This window comes from Balaenoptera musculus, chromosome 16 (assembly GCF_009873245.2).
Source record: "Balaenoptera musculus isolate JJ_BM4_2016_0621 chromosome 16, mBalMus1.pri.v3, whole genome shotgun sequence".
NCBI lineage: Eukaryota > Metazoa > Chordata > Mammalia > Artiodactyla > Balaenopteridae > Balaenoptera > Balaenoptera musculus.
In genome coordinates this window covers 64,337,816-64,365,099 of record NC_045800.1, presented here as the reverse complement: position 1 = coordinate 64,365,099, position 27,284 = coordinate 64,337,816, and the positions used below count along the sequence as shown (strand labels likewise).

General features: G+C 54.8%; 1 protein-coding gene across 17 annotated transcripts in view; it reads left to right on the top strand.

Moving 5' to 3' along the window:
* COL13A1 (collagen type XIII alpha 1 chain) overlaps window positions 1–27,284 on the top strand; it is a 279,468-nt gene that overhangs the window by 209,064 nt on the left and 43,120 nt on the right. For 15 of the 17 annotated variants that reach the window (XR_005016755.1, XR_005016754.1, XR_005016751.1 and 12 more), the window contains 9 exons: window positions 6,116–6,151; window positions 6,963–6,989; window positions 7,634–7,660; window positions 10,789–10,815; window positions 11,670–11,696; window positions 14,698–14,763; window positions 18,277–18,375; window positions 20,722–20,748; window positions 21,517–21,552. Coding sequence is in view for 4 of the 17 variants with exons in the window: in XM_036827814.1 (XP_036683709.1) it covers window positions 6,116–6,151; window positions 6,963–6,989; window positions 7,634–7,660; window positions 10,789–10,815; window positions 11,670–11,696; window positions 14,698–14,763; window positions 18,277–18,375; window positions 20,722–20,748; window positions 21,517–21,552 (372 nt within the window). In the remaining 13 variants the exon portion in view is untranslated. Of the gene's footprint in view, window positions 1–6,115; window positions 6,152–6,962; window positions 6,990–7,633; window positions 7,661–10,788; window positions 10,816–11,669; window positions 11,697–13,545; window positions 13,603–14,697; window positions 14,764–18,276; window positions 18,376–20,721; window positions 20,749–21,516; window positions 21,553–27,284 lie in introns of all 17 variants that reach the window. The other 2 variants (XR_005016744.1, XR_005016752.1) reach the window with 2 other exon arrangements.

The window sequence follows — 27,284 nt, the reverse complement described above, 5'->3', positions numbered from 1 at the left end:
ACGGGGTTCCCATCACCTGTGCTTCTGGCTCACGTGGCCACCGTCCCGATGGGCTGTAAGCCCCCTCGTGTACTGGGCGAGCCACAGTGTGGATGCCCTGAGCCCAGGTGGGGTACCCAGCCAGGGGGCGACTAGGAGATGGGAAGCTCACAGAGAAAGACAGTCCCCCAGGATCCAACGGCAAGGACTGAGTCTGGGGTGGACCTGTTAGGAGGACAGGGCAGTAACACCGAATACAGGCCCTACCCTTTGGCCACCATCTCTGTCTGCCTCCTGGTCTGACCACAGATGTTCCCTCGTGTGGATCAGGCTGGTCCTCTCACACCCTCTTAGCGGCATCTTTCAGCAGTGTCATGTCAGCTGGATACCTAGAAGTGGTTGAAAAGGCCCCACTTCTGGAGAATATGCTCCGGGGGTAGGGTCTGCCTCAGCTCCCCCTGCTTCCAGCCCAGCGTGTATAAATATACCCACTGCGCTGGACATGGTTCCAGGGGTGAAAAGTACCTTCTGTTCCAGTAATAGCAATAGCTTCCCTCTCCTGGACACCTAGGAGACATGCTGGGTCCTACGCTGAAAGCCTGTGTATGTACCAGCCTCCTTCAGTCCCTCCAGCCCCCAGGAAAGCTGCCAGCCCATTTCACAGAGCGGGAAACAGAGGTCCATAACTGGCCTGTGGTCACACGGCTCTTCAGTGCTGGAGCTTGGTTTGGGCCCGGTCGGCCTCATTCCAAAGCCAGCATTCTTTCCCCAACACCGCCTTCCATGTTTTAAGCTCTACTGTTTAAAAAGGATATTTACCTTGAAAAAACAATCCTCCCTGTGAGTGTTGTGTTGATGTTAGGAGAGGCTTTATGGCACCAGGAGGCTTGATCAAGCCCAGTGTCCTCAGATTTTGGCCTGTGTGTGTGACCTTCACCCAGATGGCTGGGGCCACCCCTGCTGAGTCCACGCTAGACACCAGGGCAACCCCCTTAGCTCCTCCTAGGAAGCCATCTGGAGCTGGTGAGAGCAGGGGACCGCAGAAGACCATGGGACCGATTGCAATTAAGGGGTAGAGGTCAAGTGGGCAAGCCCTCTGCGGCCCGGGATGATGGGGAACATGTGGCTTTCCACTCAGCCAGGAAGGGCCTAGGACACATGCTGCTAATGAGAACTAGCCTTGCCACTCTCAGGGGCCACCTGCCTCCTGTCTTGCAGCTTCATAAACGGTCCGTGCAAAGGGGGCACCATCCGGGCACTTTGGAGAAGGATGGTTCACATTCCAGTGAGGCAAGATGCCGGAGCAGTGGGCCCCATTAAACTGAGCGGGAGGCTGGGACCCCGAGATGCTGGCTGGCCCCACAGGCACTGGGGAGGTCAGCTGCCAGGCTAGGAAATGCCCCCCATCTCAAAGGGAGCTCATTCTTTCCCGGAGACCCCAGGTTCTCTTCAGGGGCCAGGAGGAGCTGTCTGAACTTCCAGCCCTCATTCACAAGGAGACACCAGGTCAATACACCCGTTGAGTGTTTCTTCGTTTATTCGTTCCATTAATATTTGTCAGGCACCTACGACATCCTAGGTGCTGGGTAGACGATGAAAACCTGACTGCAGCCCGCTTGCCCCTTTGCAGAGAGAAGCCATCCCATAGTGATTATAGTACAGACAGTCAGCGCTCAGCTGGGGACGGTTAGGGAGCTGTGGAGGATATGGAGAAGGCACCTGACTTGGGGTGAGGGCAGGCAGGGAAGGCTTCCAGGAGGAAGAGGTAACTAAACTGTGATCAAGGAGGAACAGAGGTCCCAGGTAACAAGGCTGAGGAGGAGCGCTGAGACTCCAAGGCAGGAGCGGTTCCTGTAAACTACCGGAGAAATGGGGAAAGTTCTTTCCAGAGCAAAGCAAGAGCAAGGATGGTGAGAGGGAGGTTGGCGAGGTGAGCAAGGGCCCGATCATGAAGGACACAATGTTCAGGAGTCAGGATTTTACCCCGAGGGCAGTGCAGACCCCTTGGGTTGTGTTCTGCTGAGGAGGGACACGATCAGATTTGCAGTTTAAAAAGCTCCCCTGATCCTTCCTGCTCCAGCACGGAGCATGCTTAGAAGAGGCTGCAGGTACGGGGCTGGCTGGAAGGGACTTGTAACCATCAAGGCCTGGACTGGAGCATAGTCAGTGGGGCTGGTGGGAGGGCTGGACTGGCGAGATATGTTGGAGGGGGAATTGACGGAATTTAGTGATGATAAAAATGGGGATTGACGGAGAACGAGGAGTTCAAGGTGACCCCACCTTTCGGACTTGAGTAACAGAGTGCCTGGCAGTGCCCTTCCCCAAAGGGAGAAGCAGATTTTGCGGGGGGAGATGAGTTCAATCTGAAGGTGATAGGTTTGGGATGTCCTTGTAATGTTTGGCCCTCCGTTTGCTGCCAGAGGTCAGAGTGAGTGGACGCAGCTCACGAGGGTGAGTCATACACACCCCCTCCCAACTCTGCATTCAGTGACATCACTTTTCAAGCTTAAAATGGGCTGTGGTGGGAGTATTTACAGAATCACAGATTTACAGAAATTGGCAAATGCTGTACAAAGCAGGGCTCTCCTCCCCCACTCTCCCCAACATGATTAAGCATTTACCAGCAGCGTCTTGCTTAAAAGATAGCCAGCACTGACTTGGGGTAGTGGAGGTAGAATAAGGCAGGCTCTGGACAGATCCACGACTGGCCCTCTTTCAAGGGTTAGATAAGAGGGAAGGGAGAGCTCCTGGTAGCGTCCTTCCTACCAGAAACTTCAGTTTGTCTATGTTGCTTTACCCCACACAAATGCAGGCAGGAGGAAGGTAGGGAGGGAGGAGTAGACGTAGGGGTCCACTTCCAAAAAACAGGGATGCACTTGGCTCCCTCTCTTCCCTGGCCTTGAATTAAAGGAAGAGATTTTAGAGAGCAATGTAAAGCTTATTTCCCTTGTTCTTGTATAGAAGGATAGAACATTAATCTGTAAATTAATCTACAAATAAATCTATCCATAATTTTAACATGATCCTAATACCCATGAATCTGGGGGGTGGAGTTAGGAGTCCAACAAAATAACATTCAATTTCATTTGGAAAAAAAAAAAGTTATGAGAATTTCAGAAACTTTTTGAAACATAGAGTAAGCGGGGTAGGGGAGGAGGGGTTTAGTTGTTCTACCAGCCATCAAAATGTATTATAGAAACAGAGCAATTAAAACAACAAATAGAACAGAAGTAAAGTCAAACGCATCTGGGAATTTGGTCCATGGTAAAGGCTTCATTTCACAATAGAAAGAGAAGATAGATTGTTCAGGAAATGATGCTGAGACAATTGACAAACAGTTTAGAAATCAGAGTAAATTTCAAATGAACAAAATACTCAGATGTAAAACATGCAACCATAGAATATGAGGACAAAGCATGAGCAAACATTTATAATTCTGAACTGAGGAAGTCCCTTCAAAACATGACCTAAAAAAAAAAAAAAAAGACCTAAAGACTTCCCTGGTGGTGCAGTGGTTAAGAATCCGCCTGCCAATGCAGGGGACACGGGTTCGAGCCCTGGTCTGGGAAGATCCCACATGCCACGGAGCAGCTAAGTCCATGCACCACAACTACTGAGCCTGTGCTCTAGAACCCGCGAGCCACAACTACTGAGCCTGTGTGCCACAACTACCGAAGCCCACACGCCTAGAGCCTGTGCTCTGCAACAAGAGAAGCCACCGCAATGAGAAGCCCGCACACCACAATGAAGAGTAGCCCCCGCTTGCCTCAACTGGAGAATGAAGCAGCAATGAAGACCCAACACAGCCAAAAATTAATTAATTAATTAATTAGTTAATTAAAAAAAAAAAAAAAAACCTGACCTAAAACCCAGAAGCCATAGGAAAAGATTGATATGTTTGTCGGCATAAATGTAGAACTTCCATATGGCAGAAAATATACCATAAAAAAGATAAATGCCAAATTGGAAAGAATATTTGCAACACATATGACTCTCAGTTACTATTCTTGACAAAGAGCTTTACTCAAATCAGTAGGAAAAAGATAAACGTAGTAGGAATTATTGGTAAAGAATACAAACAGGCAGTTCACAAATAAATAGGATGGGTCAATAAACATTGGAAGAGATGTCCACCTTCAGTATAGATATGAAGACATGGAAACTAAAATCCATTTCCAAGCCTCTCCAAATGCCTCACCAAGGCCCAACCTCTCCAGGAAGTAGAGTCCCAGTTTCCATTTGGTCAATGACAACATTCTTCCCAAGATCCCTGAAAAAGCTTTGGTTAGCCCTGGATTTGGCTCTGGGTTGGAGAGATGCGTCCTGCTACCAGGGACAGCTCTGTAATTAGCAAACCATGTGATTATCCCTACCATGTAAACATTACCCAGAGTGGGACTTGAAGATGTTTCTTGGAATCCTCTCCTCCTGACCTTTTCTTCAGGCCTCTCAGCATTCAGCGTAGCTGAAAGTTTACACTGGGTGGTTTCCGGGTTTTCTCCTTAGTGCTATTCTTAGCAACACTTATCCTTGAGGGAAGGGAGGCCTGGGGCCCTTCTGGTACATGAGTGGCATCTCCACCCTCTTGCCCTTTGGGATGCTTCCCACAAGCCCATCCCGGGCCCACAGCATGCTCCAGCTGGCTCCCTGCCTGGACCCTGACAGCAGGGACCCCATCCCACCCAGCCTTGTCCCCTGAGCATATCCCCCGAACAGAGGCCTCTAGGCATGCATGTCCACAGCTTCAAGGAAGATCCAAGCAGCCTGGAGGTGTTTCAGGTTTACAGCAGTTGGACCCAGAGGAATCTTCCTCTGGATAAGGTCCAATTCTGAAACTACTGCTTGGCAAGGACAAACCTCCATTGATCCTAAGACATAGGATCAAAGACAACCTTGCTTTATTCTGGTGCTCTTAGGTTCAGTTCAGTTTAACAAACATCTGATGATGGCAGCTACCATTTCCATAGGCTTTACAAATATAGCTGAACGACCCTATGAGTTTATACAGTTATCCCCATTCTATAGCTGAGGAAACTGATGCACAGCGAGGTTAAGCCATTTGCTCAGAGTCACATAGGCATTGGTGGCAGTGGAGACACGATTAGAACTCAGTCTGCCAGAGTCAAAACCCCAAGCTTGGGAAGAGACTGAGGCCATCTCAGTCAAGGGGAGACTTCAAGCTGAAAGCTAATCGTGTGAAAGATGTGGTGTGTCCACTGAAAGGCAGGTGAGCCAGGGTGCCCAAGCAGAGAGTAGGTAGGAAGATGAGGCAGGAAAGGAGCTAAAATGGTGCATCAGGATGAGATTGAGGCTGACCTTGAATGATATGTGAACAGAAGAGAACCCTTGCTGGTTCTTGAGAAGGGGAGTGCCAGGACCCAGGCTTCTTAGCTCTCCATCACTCTGGACCTCCTGGTCAGCCCGTCCCAGCCCTGGGTCTGCACAGCCTCAGGCTTCTTCTCGCCTCCGCACTTCTCTTTTGTCCTGAATCTGGCCAGTGAACCTGCTTCTAATCTCCAACCTGAATACCGATCTGTGCACTCTGTACCTCCGGAAAAATGGACATGATTGCTCTGCATCCCACAAAGATCGGGGTACCCAGAGATTGCCCAACCAGGAGAGCCCTATTAGCCAGGGCGAGAGGACAGTGGGCAATCTGACCTGTTCTGGTCTGAAAACACATTCCAAAGGCCAATTTCCAATATCCAAACCATCCTTAGGTAGGTGGCCATGAACGATGACTGTGTAAATGAAGAGGACTTAGACGAGCCCAGACCAGGCGTTCAGCGTGCTGTAGGCTGCGTCCCCACTGTCCTTGCTCTCCATCCCATGCCCATGCCGAGGTTCAGAGCATCCGGGTGGGCAGTGAGGAGCTCTGGGAGGCTACTTCCCAGAAAGACCCAAAGGATGCTGGCCACCTGCTTTTCCCTTCCCCACCCCACTCCCTGGAGGAGATTTCCTAGGATGGTCCATCTCCTTCTTCCTCCATCCTGCCTCCCAGCCTGTGTCTCTCACGGATGATCACAGAGGAGTGGGAGGGAAACCACTGATCCTCTGGGAGCCAAGGTGACCCGGGGACTAAGGTGTGGCTTCCTCTCCTCCTCGACCACACTCACTCCTCTCCTGCTCTTTTCAGGGTCAGCCGGGCACTCGAGGTTTTCCTGGATTTCCGGTAAGTGGAGAGGACTGGTCAGCTGTGTCCCTGGCGACTCCTGGGCCTGGCTGTGTTAAACTTCAGGCAGGGCCGGCCCTCAAACTGCTTCTGCCATTCCACATTCCCATGGGTAAGGACCCTGTCCTGCAGCCTTTCGTGGAGAGTAACTGAGGAGGGTAGCCCAGCGCTCGGCTCTTAGTGCAGGAGGGGACAGGGACGTCAACACGGAACTAGAGGGGTGGCAGGCAGCACAGGCTGTGAAGCCACAGGCTGGCCAGCCCTGCAGGACCCTGGGCTGTGGGGCAGATGATGCACCACTCAGAGGCCACCTCTGACCCGGCTTTGAGAGCAGATCCGCCTGCTGGGGGCAGTCACGTGGCCATCTGGATGTCCTGGGAGCCCTGCCTGAGGCCCAAGACAGATTAGGAGAGGAGGGCAGGGAGCAAGCAGCTCCCCCTTTCCCGCAGGCCTCGGTGCTGGCCAGCCCTGCTTTCCAGAAACGCGCCCTCCACTTTCCACTCGAGGTGAAAAGGACTTTGATACCGTGGCGACTGCCACCCGTCAGGTTCTCCCTCGTGCCAGCACGGGGCAGGCGGCATTTCGTTCACTCGCAAAGACCCCTCGTGGGAGATTCTTTTACTCTCCACTTTAGAATGGGAAACCGAGGTTTAAGCTTACCCATGATCCCATAACAGCAAGTGGTGAAGCAGAGACGTGAACCCTAACTTGTTACGGTGCAGAGCCTGTGCCCTTAACTACCTCCCAGGCTGCCTCTCTGCCAGGACAGCTGTGATGCTCGGTCTTTACATCTGGCCTCTTTCTCTTTCAGGGTCCCATTGGGCTTGACGGCAAACCGGTGAGTGGACCCTCTCGGGCTGTGGGCTCCCCCCACTCGCTTAGTCCAGGTCACTCACCCGGGGTCTCCTAGTCCTTCTGCGAGACCCCGACTCCTTGGAAGATGCTTCAGATAAAACGAACGTTCTTGGGGCGGAAAGTCGTTGCCAGTGGGAAGGGGAGGAGGGGCCATTTGAATGAGTTGCCCTGTCCCCCCATGAGCCTACCCTGGGCACAAGTCCACGGCCTCCAAGCTGCACTCAGTATCTGGAGCAAGAGCCATCCTAGAATTTGCTGATTCCGGGGCCTCCTGGAAGGGGCTGGAAGGTAATGAGGCAAGGAGGCCGCGGGAGGGGAGAGGGCTGGAGAGCTCAGCCTGCTCGTTCTGAAAGGAGCCTGGGCTCTAGTTCGCGCCCTCGCCCGCAGCCCCGCAGGGCGCCTCCTGTGTGCTCCTCGGAGTCTCCGTCTCCGTGGAGCCCCGACACGTGCCCAAGTCCACATGGAGGCTGCTTCCCGTCCAGAGCTCCCCTCTGCTCATCTCAATCCTTTTCACTGGGCCCCAGACGCACACGTTCACGGGAGGAGCCCTGTGTGACTGGGGGGTTGGGCTGGGGTACTTCTGGGGTGCAAACGACTCACCCAGCACTCGTGCTCCTCTCCTTCCAGGGCCGCCCCGGACCAAAAGGGGAGATGGTAAGACCCAGCTTTCCTTCCTTCCCTCGAGGGGTGGGGGGTCAGCCTGGCCCTCACGGGCCACACAGAAGCACTGCCCGGCAGCGGGAGTGGCCGCCCCATGGTCACTCCCCGGCTGGGTGCGACGCGTCCCCCTAGGTCCTCGCTCAGCGCAGGGAGGAGAGGCGGCAGGGGGCTTCTCCACCTGAAGAATGAGGAAAGGGAGGTCCAGAGAGCGTCTGCGCTTGGCCAGTGTCACACGGAATTAGCAGCTAGTGTTCCCAAACCGCCACTCTCATCCAGCACTCACGCGGGGCCGAGGGGTACCCATCCAGCACTTCGTCCTGAGCCTGATTTCCGCATGCTCCCTGCTCTGGGCCACCCAGGGCTCCAGGCGCTCCTGCCCCAGCCGGGCACAAGGCAGACCTAGAGAAGCAGACCTCTGCCCCCACCTTCCTCCTGGCCCCTTCCCACCTTCTGGAGAGCCTTAACACAGTCCATGCCACCCCGGAAGGAATAGTGATGGCCATCAGCAGGGCACTGCTCTGTAATCCTCCTAACAGCTTATCATCCCACTCTATGAAAGGGCAGATCAAGGCTCAGAATGGTTGTGTGTATTGCCTGAGGTTACACAACTCCTAAATAACAGAACAGGGAGTGAGACCCACGTGGTAGGCTCTTACCCTCCACCGTGTCTCCTTCTGCTGCCAGGGCCCTTTGTTTAGAAAGAAAGGGACCCTTCTAGGGGACTCCTCTTTCTGCCATCCCTCTGCCCCACCCCACTTCACCCCCCGTGAGTCTTCCCCATCTGTTCCAGGGTCAGAACTAACTTGAGCAGGGAAGGGTAGGGCCACCCCTTCTCCCATGAGCTCACGTCAGTGTCATAGGTCACCCGTCCACCTCATAGTCATCCGTCAAAATCCGACAGGCCACAGAGCCATTAGGCTTCTGTTTGGCTTGGCACGGGGACCCCAAGCTATTAATTCAACACGCTGTCTAGTGTAATTATCTTGGCCCGCTTATCATCTGTCCGTCTCCCACTCCCCTCCCTTCCTGGATGGTTTACCTGCTGCTGGGCATACAACGTGGGGGGCTGGGGCTCACCCTCACATGCTTATCCTGTGTCCTCACCTGTCAAAAGGGGGTCACCTCTGCCCCACCCACCTCACAGTAGCCCCGAGAATCTGATGTAAGGCGTAGACAGGATCGGGGTCCCCCAAGTGGCGTAGAGGAGAACCAGGACTCTGAATTCATGGCTTGTCCCACAACTCACAGGGCTGTCCTAAGGATGAGAGGAGTTAATCCACACCAAGTGCTTAGAACAGTGCCTGGCACAGAGGAAGCACGACAGGTGCCAAGCTGGCACATCACCCTGACCTGTCCTAAAGGGGCGGCCTCAAGAGCTAATCGGTGCCATGTGTTGTTGGACCTTGAAATACTTAAAAGAAACTTGAAATTCAGATTTTTGTTGTACTCTCCTTGCTCTTCAATATTTCAGTTTATTGAAATGAAACTGTGTGGGATCAACAAAATACCTTGGGGACCACGATTGTCCCATGGGCCACAATTTGGGACGTCTGGACTCAGTCCTCCAAGTCTCTGCAGTCCCAAGCCTTTGGGTTCTTTCTCTGGGCCCCTGGCCCTCCTTCTCTCATCATACTCCTCTCTCTGTCCCAAGAGAGTGTGGCCTGGTCCCCTGTAGTCTGGTTCCCTGCCAGATGCATCATATTCTGCTAAACTTGAGGCTAGACACTTAGTCAACCGCATAGGATGGGGTGCCACATGGATTGTCCCAAAGACCACTTGTCCCTTCCCATGAACCTCCTGGGAATTTCCCACTTTGGTGGTCAGTCCAGTTGTCAAGTTGGGGACAAAAGAAGGCTATCCTCCCACCCAGATGGATCTGTCCATGGGCATCCTGAGGTCTTCAAACCCCAAAGAGACTGGCCTGGCAGGTGGGTCCTCACAGGCCCTCAGGAAGGCCTGCAGGATGGAAGGGAGCTCAGGGCCCCAGAGGCTGGGACCCTGCCTGTGGCTCCAGCCAAGTTTAGAAGCCCTGCCCCCTGAGGTCCAGCCCAGTTCAGAGCGCGTGGCAGAGTGGACACAGCTGGACCTTCACGGTCCCAGTGCCACCACTCACTGAGCCGCAGGGCCTTGTCTCCGTCACCTCGTCCGGGAGATGGAGTGACGCCAGCGCTTTCCTCTCGGGCCAGCGCGGGTGTGAGCTCAGCACATCCTGAAAGCCTTGCCTCCGAGGGGGTCCTCAAAACAAGGTGTGCCATCCTCCCCCCTCCCCTCCACACTGGCCGGGCGTGAAGCCTCCTCAGCACTGGCCTCGGGTCAGGGTCCTGAGAGACCCAGCTGGACACATGTCCTCCTCAGAGAACTGAGGAGGTCCACCCTGCACCCGGGCTCCTTCCTCAGCTCTGCGAGCTTGACAAGACACCCTGGATGGAAACCCCGAGGTCCCTTATGTTCCTCCGAGGAGCCCAGAATATGGCTTAAGTCGCCCACTTCCTGCTTCCTCTCTTTGGCCAAAGGTTTCTCCAAAACCCCCAAAGTCTGCAGCGCTGCCCCAGCCCCTGTGTCCCCAGAAGCCCTTCTGGTTCAGTGGGGTTGATGCTGAGGCCTTGGAGGGTAGGAGTTAGAAGGTGCTTTTGGCTCCGTGAGGACGTGGCGTGAGTGCGCAGTAGCAGAGCCCTGCCTGACGTGACCTTGCAGCCTCCTCCGTGGCTGGCCCACAAGATGCTGGCGGTTGCGGGAATGAATGAAGGATGGCACCTGTTCTTCATCGCGGCCGCGTGCGGGGGGCAGGGCACACCTAGTCACGTCCACGGGTGGATGAAGGAGCTGGGCCACACCAGCTGCAACATCTCGGGCACAGGAAGACCTGGCGTGGGTGGCCAAGCCCAGCCTTCGGGACTCCAGGCTTTCCAAAAAGTTTCTTGCACAGTCCCACGCAGGCCTGCATCTCTGATTCTGCCCGCCTTCTGTGTGCCACTCACCTGTGTGTGTGTGTTCCTCCCCACAGGGCTTGGCGGGTCCCCCGGGATAGCCAGTTGGTACCTCGCCCCAGTGTTTCCCAGCAGAGAGGCTTTGGGCCCTGAGTCCTTAGCCTCAGTTTCTAACTGTCTCATTTCTCTTCTTAGGGACCTCCAGGACAAAAAGGAGAAAAGGTAAGCTGATGGAGGTTTTCTAGAATTTTCATCTCAAGAAGCAGCCTTCCAACAGGTAGAAAGGATTATTTTCAAACTTCAGTTTTTAGCAACAGAACCAGGGGAATCCCCTGTACCCTGTGGTACATGGTATATGAGAGAGAGAAGGGAAACTGCCCTGCGTGGGGTTCTTCTTTTGGGTGGAAGGCACAGCCTGGAGCCTGGTCCTTCTCAGCCTCTTCCTCTGCCCATCCTGCCTGCCACCCCCACGGTATTTCCTGAGCACCTCCATGAGCCTCTAGGATTTTGAGGTGTCAGTTTGTAAACCACTGGCCTGGCCCTCTTCCCAGCCTCCTACCTTCTCTGCCTCCTTGAGTTTCTGATGGGGGCTCTTCTGGGCTTGTCCCCAGGCGGATGGTGCAGGGACCTGGCACCCCCGGCTCCCGGAAGGCCTCTCCGAGGGCCCCATTGCCCATAGCCTGCCTTGGTGTCTACTGTTCCCATCCAGGGGCTCCTGTTCAGAGCCATTGGGTGGACCCACCCAGAGGGTCAGCCTTTCCAGAAGATACTTCCAGCCAGGCACGGAGCATAACTCCTGACTCTGCTGTCGTGGCATGTGATGTATCACCATAGCCAGAGTCCTGCCCTTGGCTCTGTAGGGCCACGTCCGGGCAGGCCCTAGAGGTTACCTCCCTGCTGCCAGCCAGGCTCGAGGGAGGGAATCAGTTCTGCTGCCTGAGAGAGCTCAGCCCAAGGCAGAGCGGGGCAGGCGGGTGACGCACGTGCATGGTGCGTCCCCAAGTCCTGAGGTTGCCCCCGAGGTACAGCCCCCCAACAAGGGTCTAATTCCTCCTCTCCTTCCTTCTCTTCCCCAGGGTCAGTGTGGAGAGTACCCACACCGGGTAAGTGAACCCCAGATACTGATCCACCCCTGGGGCACAGCCTCCAGTTTAGCCTTATCTTCTTCCCTACAGAGCTTGGGGACCAGGAGCACACAGCCCCCTCTGCACTCAGCAGCCAGAGTGGTGCCGTGACGGTGGTGGTGTGTTTGGCCAGCCCCCAGGGGTGTGCCTGGTAGTCAGTGTGTGTGTGTTTGCGCAGAGCTGCGTGTCTTTGTATGTCTGCCCCTGTGCTGGCTGTGCCTGCGAGCCCGCAGCGTGTGTGTATCTGGAACTCTGCACGCCTGGCTGTGTGCTCCTCTGCACATGGCCTTCAACGTAAGGCCGTGCGGCTTGTGCGAGTCTGGGTCTGGCTCCCTACCCAGCGTGTGTGTGTGTGTGTGTGTGTGTGTGTGTGTGTGTGTGAGAGAGAGAGAGAGAGAGAGAGAGAGACAGCCTGTGTGTGTCCATCTGCCTACCCTGGCGGAATCAGAGGGACTTTTGGGTTAGTCATTCTTTCAGAGGACCCAAACCTCCATGGTGGGAGATAATTGGAGGCTGACTGAATCAATTCAAGGGTAAAGTCTCTGTTTTGCTTCTTTAAGAATCAAGAAAGCCCCTCCAAGTGGAGTGGGGGATTTCAGGGCTGGGATGGTCTCCCACTACCCCCCTGGCCCCCGCCCAGCTCCTTCCTTTCCCTTGCTTCAGCCCAGGATACAGAGCCCAAAGTCTGCTGTCGTCCAGTCGGGAGCCCTCAGATGTGTGTGCCAACATCAGAGAGCCATTCTTGGGGATGGGGCGGGAGTGAAGGTGTGCAGGAGCCCCAGTGAGCTGGGACCAGAGAAATGCCCCTCGTTTTGTGGATCGGCCTTGCGTCTCTCAGTGGAGCATCTTTAGGTGTCCATCCCCCTGTCATAGGCTGCATCGTGCCCACAAACACACACACAGTGTGGCCGCCCTGGGCGCCCACCCCTGCTGGGGAGTGGTCTTGAGGGAGTGGAGAGAAACACAAGCCAGACTCTGAGTCGGCCAGCTTGGCTCCAGAAGACCACTGGGAGGGCCTTGCTGGTAGGGTCCGGCCGCTCAGACTCTGACCCCTGGTTCCCAGGCCAGGGGGAGGCCAAGGCGGGGACAGCCTTGAACGTCAGTGGCTGGGGTGGGGACGAGGCCAAGACTGGGCAGGGGGCACAGGCCGGCAGCAGCACAGACAGAGCCAGCCTGTCAGCGGCATGTGCTGCAGGGAAGCAGGGGCCCTGGTGTTCCGGCCAGCCTGATCCTGATACAATAATAGAAGGTCAGCTGTGTTTATTTGAAACGATGGGCTCACAGGATTGTTATGTTACCCAAAAGAAAGACAGCATCCCCCAGCGCAAAAGACAACACAACTGTAGACGCTTTGACAGTGTGTCATCAGCCCCGAGAGAACGCATGGGGGCTGGTTAGGAGAGGGCTCTCTGCCCTTCAGCGCAGCCCAAGAAGAGGGACCTGGCAGGGAGAGAAGGCTGCACGGGGCCACAGGGTGCAGAGAAGCCCAGGGTGTGACTGCGCCAGTGTGGGTAACGAGTCAGGCCGGGTGAGAGTGGATTTGGGGATCCAGCCGATGGGCAGGGCAAGGCAGCTGGCACCTTGTTTATCTGGAAGTGGGTAGGAAAGCAGGGTCCTTCTAGGGCAAGGTGTCTGTTGGCTTTCTGAGGGGACTGCAGACCTGATGGGGGTGGCAGGCCTCCTGGCCCGCAAGATACAAGATCCAGGCTGTAGCATCCCCAGGGAGGGAGGGGGAGGAGGGGTGCCCTGGGACGGGGAGCTGATGTCTGGGCCTGGCACTCACTCTCCCCATTGCCCTGTCTCCACCTCCACCCCTACCCCACACCAGGAGCACCTAAGCAGGTCTCTAGCAGCTCTGCGCTCCAACCAGATAATTACCCTGAAGGTTTGTAGGTTCTGGAAGGTCTCCAGGCCCCTCTGCCTAGAGGCTCCCTAGATGCAGAGCCCAACATTGCACATCTCCAGGCCCCACAGTGGGAGGGATGGGGCCGCCCATGAAGGCAGCAATGACCTGGAAAGGCCACGATTGGGCTCCCAGGTCCCTAGCTGGGTGCATCCTCAGCCCAGGCGGCCCCTGCTTCCTAATGCTCATCCCAGTGGCCTCATGTGAGTCACAATGCTTTCAAAAACGAGAGGTGGATTATATGCCATCTTTCTTTTCACATGGGTTCTAACCTCTTCCGAAAGCCGTGGAGTGTCAGCACCCATGGGTTGAGAGACTGGAAACAGCAAGAATTTCCAGAAATGAAAATTACATTAGATAACATGATTGCAAGTTGCCTCCCCCCAAAAAAGTGGTTGAACATGCAAGAGACGTCTTTGTCCAGTGTCTATTTTCCAAGCCCACTAGCTCCAGGGTGAGACCTCAGTAGCACTTAACTGGTGCCCACACTGGCCACACCCTCGGGATCCGGGCTTGGCTCTGCTCTTGACCACCCTCCCCAGATCCGCTGACACCAGCCCTTCTCGTTTAGCCAAAAAAAGAACCCAGAGGTCGCCACACACCAGCCTGTTTCAAGTACCAATTTAGGGTGGTCCTGTGGCTCCCAAGCCAGAGCCTCGGAGTCTGCTCCCCTCAGCCCAGCAGCCTCTGTCCATGACCAGGGACCGGCGGGGCTGGCAGTGCAATGTTGGGCCGCATGTTAGGAGGCCTCTGCGACCCAGCTTGGCCATGGAGGGCAGGTCTGGCCAGGGGGTGCCACTCTCCCAGTCGGGGAGTACTTCTGGCCAATACCCCGAGGACCCGCCTCCTTCCAGGGATGGGGTGCCATCCAAGGGCAAGCTCAGCGCTGCACCCACAAGCATCAAGTGCCCCGTCCACGCCCTCCCTCCTGTGCCTCGCGCTCGCTAATCTCTCTTCTCTCTTCCTCTCCTCCCTCCTTCTTGGCCGCCCTGCCATCCTGGTGGACTTTCAACCCTCCTGAACCCCTGCGATCTTTGGCCTTTGCCCTCTGGCCTTCCAACTCATCTTTCTCCTCAGCTGCTGCCTCTCCTCAATTCAGTGCGGCTGGCTCCACCCCCAGTCATTAAAAGGCGGACCTTCCAGGTAGACACCTCCCTTTCCCAGACCACGTGGGACTTCCCAGGGGCTGGCGAGTCTCTGGTCCCTGACGGGCCAGCTGGGGCTATAGGTGAAGCGAGAATCTCACTGCACTCCCGTTACATTAATTTAGACAAAAATGGACTCACGAATGCCGTAGACGTGGAAATACACAACTCCCAGGCCCAGAAGCCACAACTACTACCCCACCATTACTACTCACGACAGCCATCACTGTGTTCCGGCCACTGGGCTATGCATTTTACAGGCCTCATTTTATTTAATTCTCTCAGTGGTTGTATGAATTAGGCATGATCATCCTTATTTCACAGATGAGGAAGTAAGGCTCAGAGACATTAAGTAAGTTGCCTGAGGTCACACAGCCAATAAATTGCAGAGCACCCAGATTCTCCTTCTCTTATTAGCTGTGTGATTTGGGGCAAGTTACTTAGCCTCTCTGCACCTCAGCTTTCTCATTTGTAAAATGAGGATAATAACGGTTCCTACTGCATAGGGTTATTGTGTATGCAGAGCACTGGGAATAATTCCTGGCATAGTGCTATAATTAAATTGAGGCTCAGAGAGGTGAATTTGTACCTAAGGTCGCACAAACAACAAGAGGCAGAACGGGAACTGGCAGCCAGGTCTTCAGACCCCACGTCCAGAGCTCTCTCAGTTGGACCTACACCCTTTATATTTAGAAATGCAGATTGCTTAGCATCTGATCACTTGTAACCTGAGTTTGAGAAGCGAGGGAATTTGCAGAGGAAATGTAGCCCACAACTGACAGGTGTAATCATTGTGAGCAACTGCTTCCTTCTTCCTGCCTAACTAAGCCAAGGAGGCTGGGATAGGACCAGATCACAAAGAACAAGAGACCACAGACCCGGGGATCCAGGCATAGGCATTGCAGCTTGATGCCAGGCCAGGAATTCCATGGCTGCCACCCATGCCCCTAGCCTTCCTTACACTGGGGGTCAGGGGTTACCCCCAAGGCCACAGGGGTGCTGGAAGTGGCAGGGCTCCGAGATGCTCTCTGAAAACCTGACAGCAGGGCCTGGAGCCACCATCTGGCCTGACTCAGGAGCCAGGAGCCCAGGGGCCTGCATGTTCAGGCACCTGACTGAACAAGGCTGAAAAATCACTCCAATTTACAGCTAAAAATACAGAGGGACACGTGACACACGTGCTACCCAAGCCTACATATCCCGTTACACCAGCCAAATCCTTGAGAGCCTGCGTGTGCTCCGAGCACGTACCCCAAGCCTGGCTCTTCAGGGGGCCCACTGGCAGCTCAGAGAAGCACCAGGCCCACCCCGCCCTCAGCCACCCCTACCCGTGTCAGACCCCATTTCAGGAGAGCCGAGTCCTTGCTCTCAGAGTGGCCATTCGCCTCAAGCCCCAGCAGCCACCTCCTGGCCTTAGTTGCATTCGCTGCTATGTGTTGAGCCCTTGCTGGGTCCCAAGCACTGTTGTAAGAATTCTCTGTGGATTATCTCATGTAATCCCACATGGGCCACCCGGCAGTGGAGGTGGCATCATCGCCACCTCACAGACGAAGAAATTAGGAGGGGCCGAGGCATGTTGCTGCCTCCCTTTTCAAGAGCAAGAGGTGGATAAGCCAGAACTTTTTGTGTTGCCCTGACCTGATTTGCAAAGTAGAGAGAAGAATAGGGGCCCCTGTCCTGCCTGCTGCAGATTCTGCCTAGAGAATAAGGTTTTTATGCTGTCAGCCATGGTGGGACATAAAAAGGCTTGTCCATTTCCTATCAATAAACCAACATTGATTTCACAGGCTCTATAAGATGCTTAAACATTGGGTCTAACATTAGTTGAAAGAGGAAACTTTATATGAGATATGATGTGCTTAGCAGACGGTGTTGGAAGTCTTTGCCAAAGTGCAGGAAGTTGGACTGCAAGCAGTTTTTGCTGGGGGCTTATTTGGAATGAATAGGAATAGTCTGGGGTTCTGAGTTTGGGTCCTGGCTCTCCCCAAATTCTTCTTGTGACCTTGGTTAGGGAGCTCAACTTCTCTGAGCCTCAGTTTTCTCTTCTGTGAAATGGGACTTGGGACCCATTTCTGCACCTGCCTTCTCCACCATGGACACTCTGAGCCCTTAAATGGCTTCTCAGAGGGTGTGGCAGGTTGCAGCCCAGGCCCCAGAGTGGCACTGCTGGTGGCATCTGCCCTAGGATGTCCCATCTGAGAGATGATTCAAGCAGATGCTGCTAAAATCTTTGTTCTCATTGTGAGGTTGTACACTCCTATTTGTAATCATCGTTTTCCTCTATGGAGTTTGCAGCAAGCATTGTCAGCTCCCTTTTTCATATAGGGAAGCAGCAGTGTCATAGAGGATTACTGAGATCACACTGAGAAGGGTGGGCTGGCCTGGAGTCTGGCCGCCTGGGTCTCCCTGCATCCCAGCCTGGAGCGCTCACACCTGCCAGGCTGTTCTGCCTTAGTCTGTCTGCAGGGCTGGACCCCCCATCAAGAGCTGAGCCCAGAACCTCCCTGGAGAGGTCACGTAGAAAATAACATAATGACATTGGTCTGCATAGATCTAGGATGACTCGAGCTGGCCCTCAGCCCCAAGATCTGGGTCACGTGGACCAGGCTCTCTCCTCCTCCTGAGGGAGCATGATCCCACCACTACCTCCCTGGGCCCTGGGTCCACCCTGGCACATGCACGGTGGGTGACAAAGGCTGGGGGATAAGGCAAAGGAATAATAATAGCAACTCCAGAGAGGCACAAAGCACTTTACACTTTCAAAACTCAACTGTCCCCTGAGGTCAGGTACAAATCACATTAGTGACAGAAGCAGGCTGCAGGCAGAAAGGATGGGGGGCGGGCCTGAGGCAGCTGGAGAGCCCAGTTGATGGCAGCCCCCCAGGAACGTGGGCCTAGCTGGCCAGGGCTCCCAGTGTTTCATCAGAAGCCACCAAGCCAAATTTTTTACATAAAGTCTCTTGCCCAGTTATTTGGTGAGCCGAACAAAATTCTGTGGCCTCTGACCTAAGGATCTCAGTTGATCCTCTGGGCCAGATAATCAAAGACAGCAAAAAGCAGTGACAGGAAACAAGGAGCAGCTGCTCTCATTTGATAGTTAGGAGGCCAGCGCGCAGCGATGGTGGACTCGCCACACAGAGGGAGGGGCCGAGACATGCCCAGGCTGCCGGCCACCTGGGCTGTACCCTGGCCATCTGACCAGCCTGGGAACAGGCCTTCGGTTCGGCCGGGGGACATGTCACCCGCTCCTCTGCCACCGCAGCAGAGCTCTGCCCTGGGGACCAGCAGCTCATGCAGCAAGACCTCTCTGGAAGCCCTTCCTCTGGGGGCTAATGTCTTGGCCGTCTCCTCCCTGCCACCAGCCCCTGCATGTAGTCACAGCACCGTCACCATCACGCCACCACCGCCTCCCCCAGAACCCACGGCGGGGCCTCACCGGGTGCATGGCACTGGGGCGGGACCGCTCTCAGACTGGGGCTCTCTCTCTAACACTTGTTTCCACGAACCTCAGGGTGAACAGGGCCAGACTGGCATCCAAGGGCCACCAGGCCCTCCTGGACCGAGTGGACCTCTGGGGCACCCAGGACTGCCAGGGCCCATGGGGCCACCCGTAAGTAACTCTCCCGCTCTCCACTGCTTCCTCTCCTTCGAGATTTGTCCCAAGAATTCCCTGGAAGCTTCCCAACCTTTCATAACCAATGGGAACCTGGGTGCCCACTGAGCAGGTAGAAACACTTGGCGAGGCCGCTGGATGTGGCTGGCCGCTGCAGGAGCTGCCTGTCGCTGTCACACTCAGCTGCTACACTCTGGTTCTGAACACACATCCTGGGACCATGTGTTCCACTCCAGTCATTGCCTGCCAGGGAGGACACCATGAACAGGCGCCCCCTCCCAGGTTCAGCAGACAGGAGCTTGCAAAGAAAGTTCCCAGGGCCGTTCTGATGGCTGTCTCCTGACCCCCGGGCTTAGGACAACCTGAGTTGGGCACAGTGTGTTCTAAGGAGGTAGCAAGGGGGCATCCGACTGCCTGGCACCCCTAACAGACATGCTTTTGCTGGTGTGTGTGGGCTTCCACTCCTGGGCCACCTTCCAGCCAAGTTACACGTGTGGTCGGCCAGGAGGGCCCTGCATCGAGCCTGGGGATTGGACCACTGCCGGGAGGGCCCAGGCGGGCCAACAGCCACCCCTCCAGGCAAGACCACACTCAGGCAATAGGTCAGTCCCAGTGTCCACCAGTCATCTGTTTGTAAGCCCTGGCCAAGCCCCGACTCTTTCGCAGCCCAATTTAGTGCAAGAAAGCACCAGGGCAGAATAACTTAGCAGGCCCTTGGACTTCTTTGGAGAAAATGCGTTCTCCACCCAGAGCTAAGACTAACGTCAGCAGTTATTGGAGGGACAGGGGTTAAGGACATAGTCTATTTGATAATGTTTTTTCCACGTGGCTTTTTTTTAAAAAGTGTTTTTCTCTCTTATGACAAAGGCATCATACATTCATTGTGAAAAATTTGGAACATAGACAAAGTCTTAAATTGCATGCTTTCTCATCTCCAGAGTTCCCCATCATTAACATTGTGGCGAGTACTTTCCATTTTTCTCCTTAGATCTGCACATAAACGTTTTCCAGGTTGATGAAGTTCTGAATAATATAACAGTTTGTATCCTGTTACTTTTTTCCCTTAATATCGTAAACCATGCCCCTTCCTAAGTCAGGAGTCTCCTGTGATGTGGATTTTAGGACTGCTGGGTCTATCTACAAGGTAGTTAATGAGTTCCCTTCTGTATACTCTTGAACATAAATGTGCACATCTCTGATGCTTTCACGGTGATAGATACCCAAAGGTGGAATTGCTGGGTCAGGGTGTCCCTGCCAAATAGCCCTCGATGAGTACAGCCACATTCCATGTCACTTGACTTCACATCTGGGCCCTCAGCTAACCCAGCTGCCAAAGCTGAGGTTCAGCGTAGGGTCCCCCTAGGCTGGGCGGCAGCTCTGGCAGACCAGGGTAGCCATCTTGGCCAGAAGGCGGCACAGCAGAGTGAAAACCTAACTTGCTGGGAGCCAGCTCTCCTGCTTAGCTTCATCCCCGTAACGAATTTTAAATATTTCCATGATTTCTCCCCAGAACCCTGGGGAGGGAAGTTAGTCTCACTTCCACGGGTTTCTAGCTGCAAAAACAGAAAACCTGAAAGGAAGTGAAATTTAGGGAATTGAACCAAACAAACCAAGCCAAGAAAACCAAAAAACAAGGCTCAAAATTCACTTCTTTACTGACGGCCCTTGCCCAAACACAGTGGGCTCCCGATCACTGAACCCAAGCCAGGTGGTTTTCTTTGTTAGGTTGTTTATAAAGAAAAAAACCCCAGAAAGCATGTTTTTAAACCAACTGAAAGAGGCCAGACTCGAGCGTCATGGTTTTCTCCAGCCAGTGTTTGCAGTCCAGACCCCTGCCCGGGACCACGCCGGAGCCCGCCTTCCCTTGTTTCTCCCTCGGGCTCCCGCGGGGCCCCTGCCACCTCCCCCGCGCTGGCTGCTGTGCCCACTGTGCCCCAGGGGTGGGGGAAGGAGACAGAGGGCTCCCCCGCAGGCTGGCAGGGCCAGAGGCAAAACCCAGGCTCTGCTGGGCAAGGTCGGCTTTCCAGGGAGCGGTTCCAATTAGGAGGTGGGTGGGTGGGAATCTGGACCAAACCACACTGCCAATTTCACATGATGCCACTGACCTACTTTCCAGTGGGCGAGCGCAGCGGAGATGCCCACGGCGCCCATGTGGCTCCAAAGAGGGACATGAGCCTGTTGTCCCCACGCGCCCTCAGCAGGTTTCAGATACCCTTCCAGGACCCTCTGGATCTGTTCTTCAACACGTCCAGAACCCATTACAGCCTCCACTGGAAATGTGACGAGCCCCCACCATTTGCCAGAGGAATCCATCTCCACTCACCTTTTTTCTTGCTTCCTCAGGGCTTACCTGGGCCTCCTGGACCAAAGGTGAGGGCCCTCTGGGTGATGCATCAAATGGGCGGGAGAGTTCCCTGCAGGAGGGAGGGGGAGGCAGCATTGAAGGGAGCTGAGAGGGATCTCAGCTGAGAGAAGGATCACGAGTGGCTCATTTCCAAAACGCCACTCGGGAATTGATTGGGTCCCACCAGGATTGCATTTTTGTGGGCTCAGGCCAAGCAAGTGCTATGGCTGGTATGGAAGATGCGGCCCTGCCCTCCAAGGAGGCTATGGTCTAGTTGGAAACTCAAAGTTGATGCCCAGGACGCTGTCACAACATCCCAGTAAAACAGCATTTCATAAGGGGCCAGAACTGGAAAGGACCTTCAGGGTCATCCGGTTTCTTTGGAAACCTTATCTGGAAGCCCACGATGTCAAACAGAACCTCCCTTTGAAGCTGGAGTCCCTGCGGCTCTAGGGATGAGAAGTAGCAAAGCACTGATCCCAGCCAACCACTTCACAAATGCAGAAGCTAGAGCCCTGGGGAAAAGTGACTTGTCCAGGTGCCACAGAGGGTCCATGGTAGAACAAAAACTGACCCTCAGGTGTCCTGGGCCCCTGCCGAGCTGACCTTTCCCACCTCCCTCTGCCTCTGCAAGGCAAGGACTCATTCTGAAGAGTAGAACAGTCCCTGTTATTGTTCCAGGGATGGCTGGAGGCGGAGATCAGAGGATTTGGAGTCATTGGGAGGAGGGGGGATGGTAATATGAAGGGGGTGGCAAGAAAACCCCTCTAATGGTCTTCTCTTGGTTCCCCCAGGGAGACCCGGGGATCCAGGGCTACCACGGCCGGAAGGTAAGAAGGAGTGGGGAGAGCGGAAGACCCCACCCCCCAGTGACAACCCAAGTGGGGCTTCACCACAGTGCACACAGGGTCCGGACTTGGTCGTGCACACACACTTTTGCACACATACCAGCGGGAGCCTCGAAACCCTTGAGGTGGGCTGAACAGGGGTTCATGTCTCCACCTGGGGGAGGAAGAGGCTCAGAAGGGGAAGGGCCTCGGGCAAGTCAGTGGCCCCGCTGGACCTCAGACCCAGGAGTGTGTCCCCCACCAGCCTGGGTGGCTGTGTCTGCACAGAGGCAGGCCAGGTTCTCACTGGCCCCCCTGAGGACCTAGTACATGGGAACCAGGCAGAGCTTCTGAGCATGGTGGGAGATATGAAAGGGTCCCAACCCTGCTCTCCGGCAGCTCACAGGCCAGAGAGACAGGATTCCTGTACAAATAACCCTGGTGAAGGCAGACTGTGCTAACTGCTACCATTGCAAAGTGCTGTGTCAATATGGGGGTGGGGGGGTGTGCGTGCAGGGAGATTAATTCTAGGTTGGGAGGAGTTTGGGAAGTCTTCTGAGAAGGGACAGCCTCTGAGCTCAATGCTGGTGAATGGGTAATTGTATCGGTTATCTATTGCTGTGTAACAAACAATCTCAAACTCACTGTCTTAAAACAATTAATTCTTTCTAGGGATTCTGTGGCTTGGCCATGTGGGAGTTCTGCATCTCCTCTGGGCTCACTGATGCAGTCACATGGGATGTTGGGTGGAAAGGCTGGGTGGGGAGGGGGCAAGATGGCCTCATCCACATGCCTGGGGTTGGCGCTGGCTGTGGGCTGGGTACCTCTGTTCTCCTCCACGTGGCCTCTCAGCCCCTGTAGGGCGGAGAGGTTTCCTCACAGCATGGCAGGCCTAGGTCAGCTTTCAAAACGGGTGGGTCCCAGTGCTCAAGTGCTTTTCAAAAACATCCCTTGCATCACATTTTCTGAAGTCCTGTTGGCCAAAGCAAGTCACACAGCCAAAGCATGCAAGTCAGTGGGGCTGGGGGACTCAGCCTCCGCTTCTTCTTGTGCAAGGGTAGCAAAGCCTTTGTGGCCATTTTTAAACCACCACTGTGGTCCTTCAAGGAGCAAATTTCAAGGGAAACGGCATTTTAGACAAGAAAACAATTTGAGCAGAGGCCCAGAGGTGGTCATTACAGTAACTATATAACATAAAAATCATTTTAATACTAGGCACCACTTACTAAATGCCTACTGTGTACCAGGCTGTCCTTCAATGCGACTTGCATCATATCTAATCCTAAGACCACCTTAGGAGGCTGATACTATTCTTCTCCTATTTAACAGATGAGCAAAATGAGGCACACCCAAAGTGTCATAAGTGGCAGAGCAGGAATTCAAGTCCAGGTCCGGGTCCTTCACAGGGTGCCACCTGCCATAAGGAGCCCATCCCGCCCTCCAGGCCCCAGCTGGGAGGCTCTGTTGCCTTCCAGGAGAAGAAAAGAGACAGGAAGGAAAGGCAGGACAAGGAGGGGGAGGGATTCTGGAAAGGCAAGAATCACTCTGGAGAAGCACATTCCACACGCCCTGTAGCTCTGTGACCGGGCAGCTGCTGTCACCGCATTGTTTTACGGGTGCTTGGTGGGTGAAATGGCAGGACCCAAGAGATCTTTCATTAGTTCTGCATAAACTGCAAAGTTTGTACTGTGTCAGGAAGTGGAAATTACAGCCCCCGAGTTTGCCTCCACCCACTCACACAGACTCACAGCATTTACTGCCTCTCCTGATGCAGCACAGCGTCGGCTTTCCCATTAGCAACCAGACTAGCTCTTTCAAACTGTGAAGAAACTTCAGGGCGGCAGTTTCCCCCGGGATCAAGGGGTTGCCCGCAGCTGGCATCCATACTATGGTAGGCGTCTGCACTCTCCTGCCAACGGGAAGTCTAGTTCATCCAGGGAGGAGGTTGGGGGTCTGCTGCCCTGAGGATGGAGAGGCGTCAGCTTGGGGCTGGGGTGTCATGGTGCTAGAGGGCCTGGTTCCATGATTTTGGCAATTCTGGGCTCAGATCGTGGGAGGAATCATTCAGCCCTGGCTGCACTGAATTTGCAGAGAAAACTAGTATGGTCCTGCGGATGGAGGGGCAGCTTCTGACCCCTGGGAAGCCTGCTCTGGGGAGAAAAGGCTCAGGGCTGCTAGAGAAGGCTCGAGCATGGAAGGGTGCATGACTAAGGGTAGAGCAGTACAGGTGGCTACCTTGAGAAGGAGGGAGCTCCCCGTCACCCGAGGTATTCAAGGAGAGGCTGGATAACTATGGGTCTGGGATGTGTTAAGAGAAGCTTCTGTATCAGATGGGAGACTGGACTAAAATCCCTTCCAGCTCAGGGAAGCTACAGCTTCCTAAGAACAGAGTTGGCTCCGTACCCGCTAGAGAGGAGCAGCCCGCCACCCCACCCTGGCTTGATGATCAGGCCCCTCCAGTCCAGGCCTTTCTTCATCCGCATCCAGCGCTTGTCAGAAGCATCAGTGCTCTTAGGGCTCTCAAGGAACTGAGAAGGCCCTTCTCCTTCATGCTCAACTCATGCTCCCCACTCTTTCTTTCTCTGCTGGACCACCCCCTGCCCTTCCACAACGGCCTCTTCTCCTGGAATCCAGAGGGGCTGTGAGGCTGCTAGCCTCTCTGGGTTTCTGGAAGGCTCCTGCTGCCTCCTCTTCTCCCAGCCTGTCCTTGAGACTTTTCAGTAGGCGCTCCTGGAGCCACTGGGTGGTCTCAGCGCCCTTGTCTCTATGCTGGCCCTCACTCTGCTGGGACCCTTGTCCTGTCATCCCCGAAGCCACAGCCTCCTAGTCCAACAGAGGCCAAAGGGCGTGCACTGGAGACCGATGGCCAGCAGCAAAGAGTCTGCCCCCAAGGACTTGGGGGTCATTCCTCAAGGTCAGGCAATACTCAGGAGGCTATGAGTGCCCGTCCCACTGCCCCAGCCCCAGTGATCACCATGACCAGGCAGCAGTTTGCTTCCTGTCAGAATTCTGAGATGAAGAGTCTGGTGCCCAAGGACAAGGGCAGCAATACTTCACATCTCTGGTTTAGCCAAAGTCCATTCACTCCCTCTCTGACTCATCCTCACCGTGGCCCAGTAGTTTGAGCGCATTATTCCCACTGTCTAGATGAGAAGCTCAGAGAGGTTAATACTTTGCCCAAGGTTGCACAGCTGGTGAACAGTCATGCTGGAATTGGAAGCTAGGTCTCATGAGTCCGAACCCGGAAGCCAGTCGTCTCGCTCCGGTGCAGAAGTGAATGTCTGCTCAGGGGGTCTCACCCCAGGCTAAGCCATCTGTGCACAGACCACCCTCCCCTGTGGTTTCTCTGGGATGTGGAGGGTTAGCCCCCAGGCTCTTTTCTGGGGCGTCCATCAGATCTCTTTTTCTCTCTCCTCCTCGCCCTCTGCTCTCTGCCTGGATTGAGGCCTGGGGAGGAGGTACCAACACGAAGGGCAGCTTGGGCACGGATGCTGAGAAAATGAGTTTGCTCCCACCCACCACTCCATACTGGTGGGTGGGGACACCAAGCTGGGACAGAGGCCCCAAGACGCCCCTTGCATTCAGGGCACGAGGGGACCCGCAGGGTAACTGATGGACCCTCCACATCTGCTTCTATTGCTCTGTCCCGGCAACTTGACACACACACGGGGCCCTTCTTTCAGTAAGGGGTGGAATTTAACTCTCAGCAAAGACGTTTCTCATCCTGTGAGGTTTGCTGATGATTAGTTCCATCCACCACCACCACCACCACCACCCTGGCAGCTGGTCCCAGCCTGGCATCCTCTCAAAGGCCAGCCAGGCCAGCAGGGCAGCATCTCCACCAGCTCCTTGAGATCACAGCCCAGGGTCGCCCGCGGGCCCTGTGCTGCCCCAGCCCCGCAGCCTGGACACTGTGAGTATTGTTGTGTGCCCATGTGGTACCTATTTGATCCAAATTTATGACGCCAATCTACTTTAAATATGTTGCAAGACGCAAAGTGTGTTTAAAACATTACAACCTTGGCTCTCTTTCAAGAGGATCTACGAGTATTGTCAGACTGTGTGTGGATCACAAAACCTGGTGAGAGCTTATATCTAAGCACATCAGAGCTGGTCCGCCCGTCTTGGCAGTGGGGGGTGAGTTTGACGCATGTGGTGGTCTGGGTGTTAAGCCTTGGGGGTTGCATGAAGGACCAGAGCTCTCCTGCAGGCTGCAGGCTGTGCGTCTTCAGACCAGAGGAGGCAGGTTGCGAGAGCCCCGTGCTCACTCAGCCTGTAACTGCAGGTGCTCCCCCTGGAGGCTGCGGGGCTCCCCAGAAACAGGGAGTCCCGGGGAGGAGATCCGATGGGCCCTATGGTCGGCTGGCTAGGGCACTGGAGCAAGGGTGTGAGGAGCAGAAGCACGCCCACCCCGCCCACCTCCTCACCCCTCCTCAATCCTTCTGCAAAAGGGCAGGATCATTCTGACCTGCTAGTCAGAGCAAGGCGTCACGTGGGTGGACACGCTTCTGTCGAATGATAACTCGTATTATTATATCTACCTTACTGGGCCTCTTCGTGCCAAGCTGTATGGGGCACTTGGCTTGCCTCATCTCATTGGATCCTTATAACCACCCTGTGAGGGAGGTTTTATTCTTAACCCCAATTTACAGATGAGCAAACCAAGGTTCACAGAGGTGAATCCCCAAAGGGCCACAACTACAAAGCAGTGAGGTCAGATCTGTCTGGCCCCAAAGCCTTGTTCTAAATGACTTTACTACCTGGGTCTTATGAACCTGGGGGACCCATGATTTCCAAACACCTCCCCTCCCAGACCCCCACTTCCTCTACTAGAAGGAAAGAAAGAGGGAGTTGGGCTGTTTTCCTTCTTGTGAGAAGGTTGTGGCTGGATTCAGGCCCTCCTCCGAGCCGCCCAGGCTCTCTATGAGCAGGACCTGGAGCATCTAAGGCAGAGAACTTGGGGTACTTGGTGTGTTTTAGTCAAAGAACCGAGGAAGGGGAGTGCTTTGCCCATTGGCACTGATTCCACCCGAATGCTTCCCCAGGGAGCTGGCATGGTCCCAGGACCTCCAGTAAAGCCAGGAGAAGGCAGCTGTCTCAGCCCTGCACCCCAGTGGAGAAACCTCCTGAAACCTCCCTGCACCCCAGGCTCCCTGCCACACTCACGTGCATCAGAGCACTCCATGCAGATGGAAACCGTACACGCAGGAGCCTTCTGGAGCAGGGACAGCGCTTGCTTTCAGAGCCATGAATTCCCAGCGGGGGCATCCAGACCATTTCAATTAAAGCAGATCAGGGAGCTGAGACACGGGCCCCAGATCTGAGGCCTCGTGGGGGCTGATGGGACTCCCGCTCCGCCAGACTCCAGCCCCCAGCCTGTGCTCTCTGGGCCCTGTTTCTCCTGCACTCCAAAGTCCCCAGATTAATTAGAGCTGACTTTTCTTTTTGGAACTAACTACAAAATCAACTGATCTCAAATCGAGATTACAAGCCGGCCGCCCTTCCAAAGCCCTGGCCTTCGATGGGGTGCCTGACCCCGGTAATTCCCCGGATCACTTCCTGCCGGCCCTAATTACCAGAGGACCTGGCGTTTCCGTGGTCCCAGGCCTCTCCAGTCTGGAGCTGGCTAGGGCAGAGAAGAGGGAGCCGAGCTGCCTTTCTCCCAGAAGGGAGTCCTGGGAACTCTTTAGGGAAGAGAAAGACATTAGCCCTCCTTGCCCAGCTTTTCCAACCCA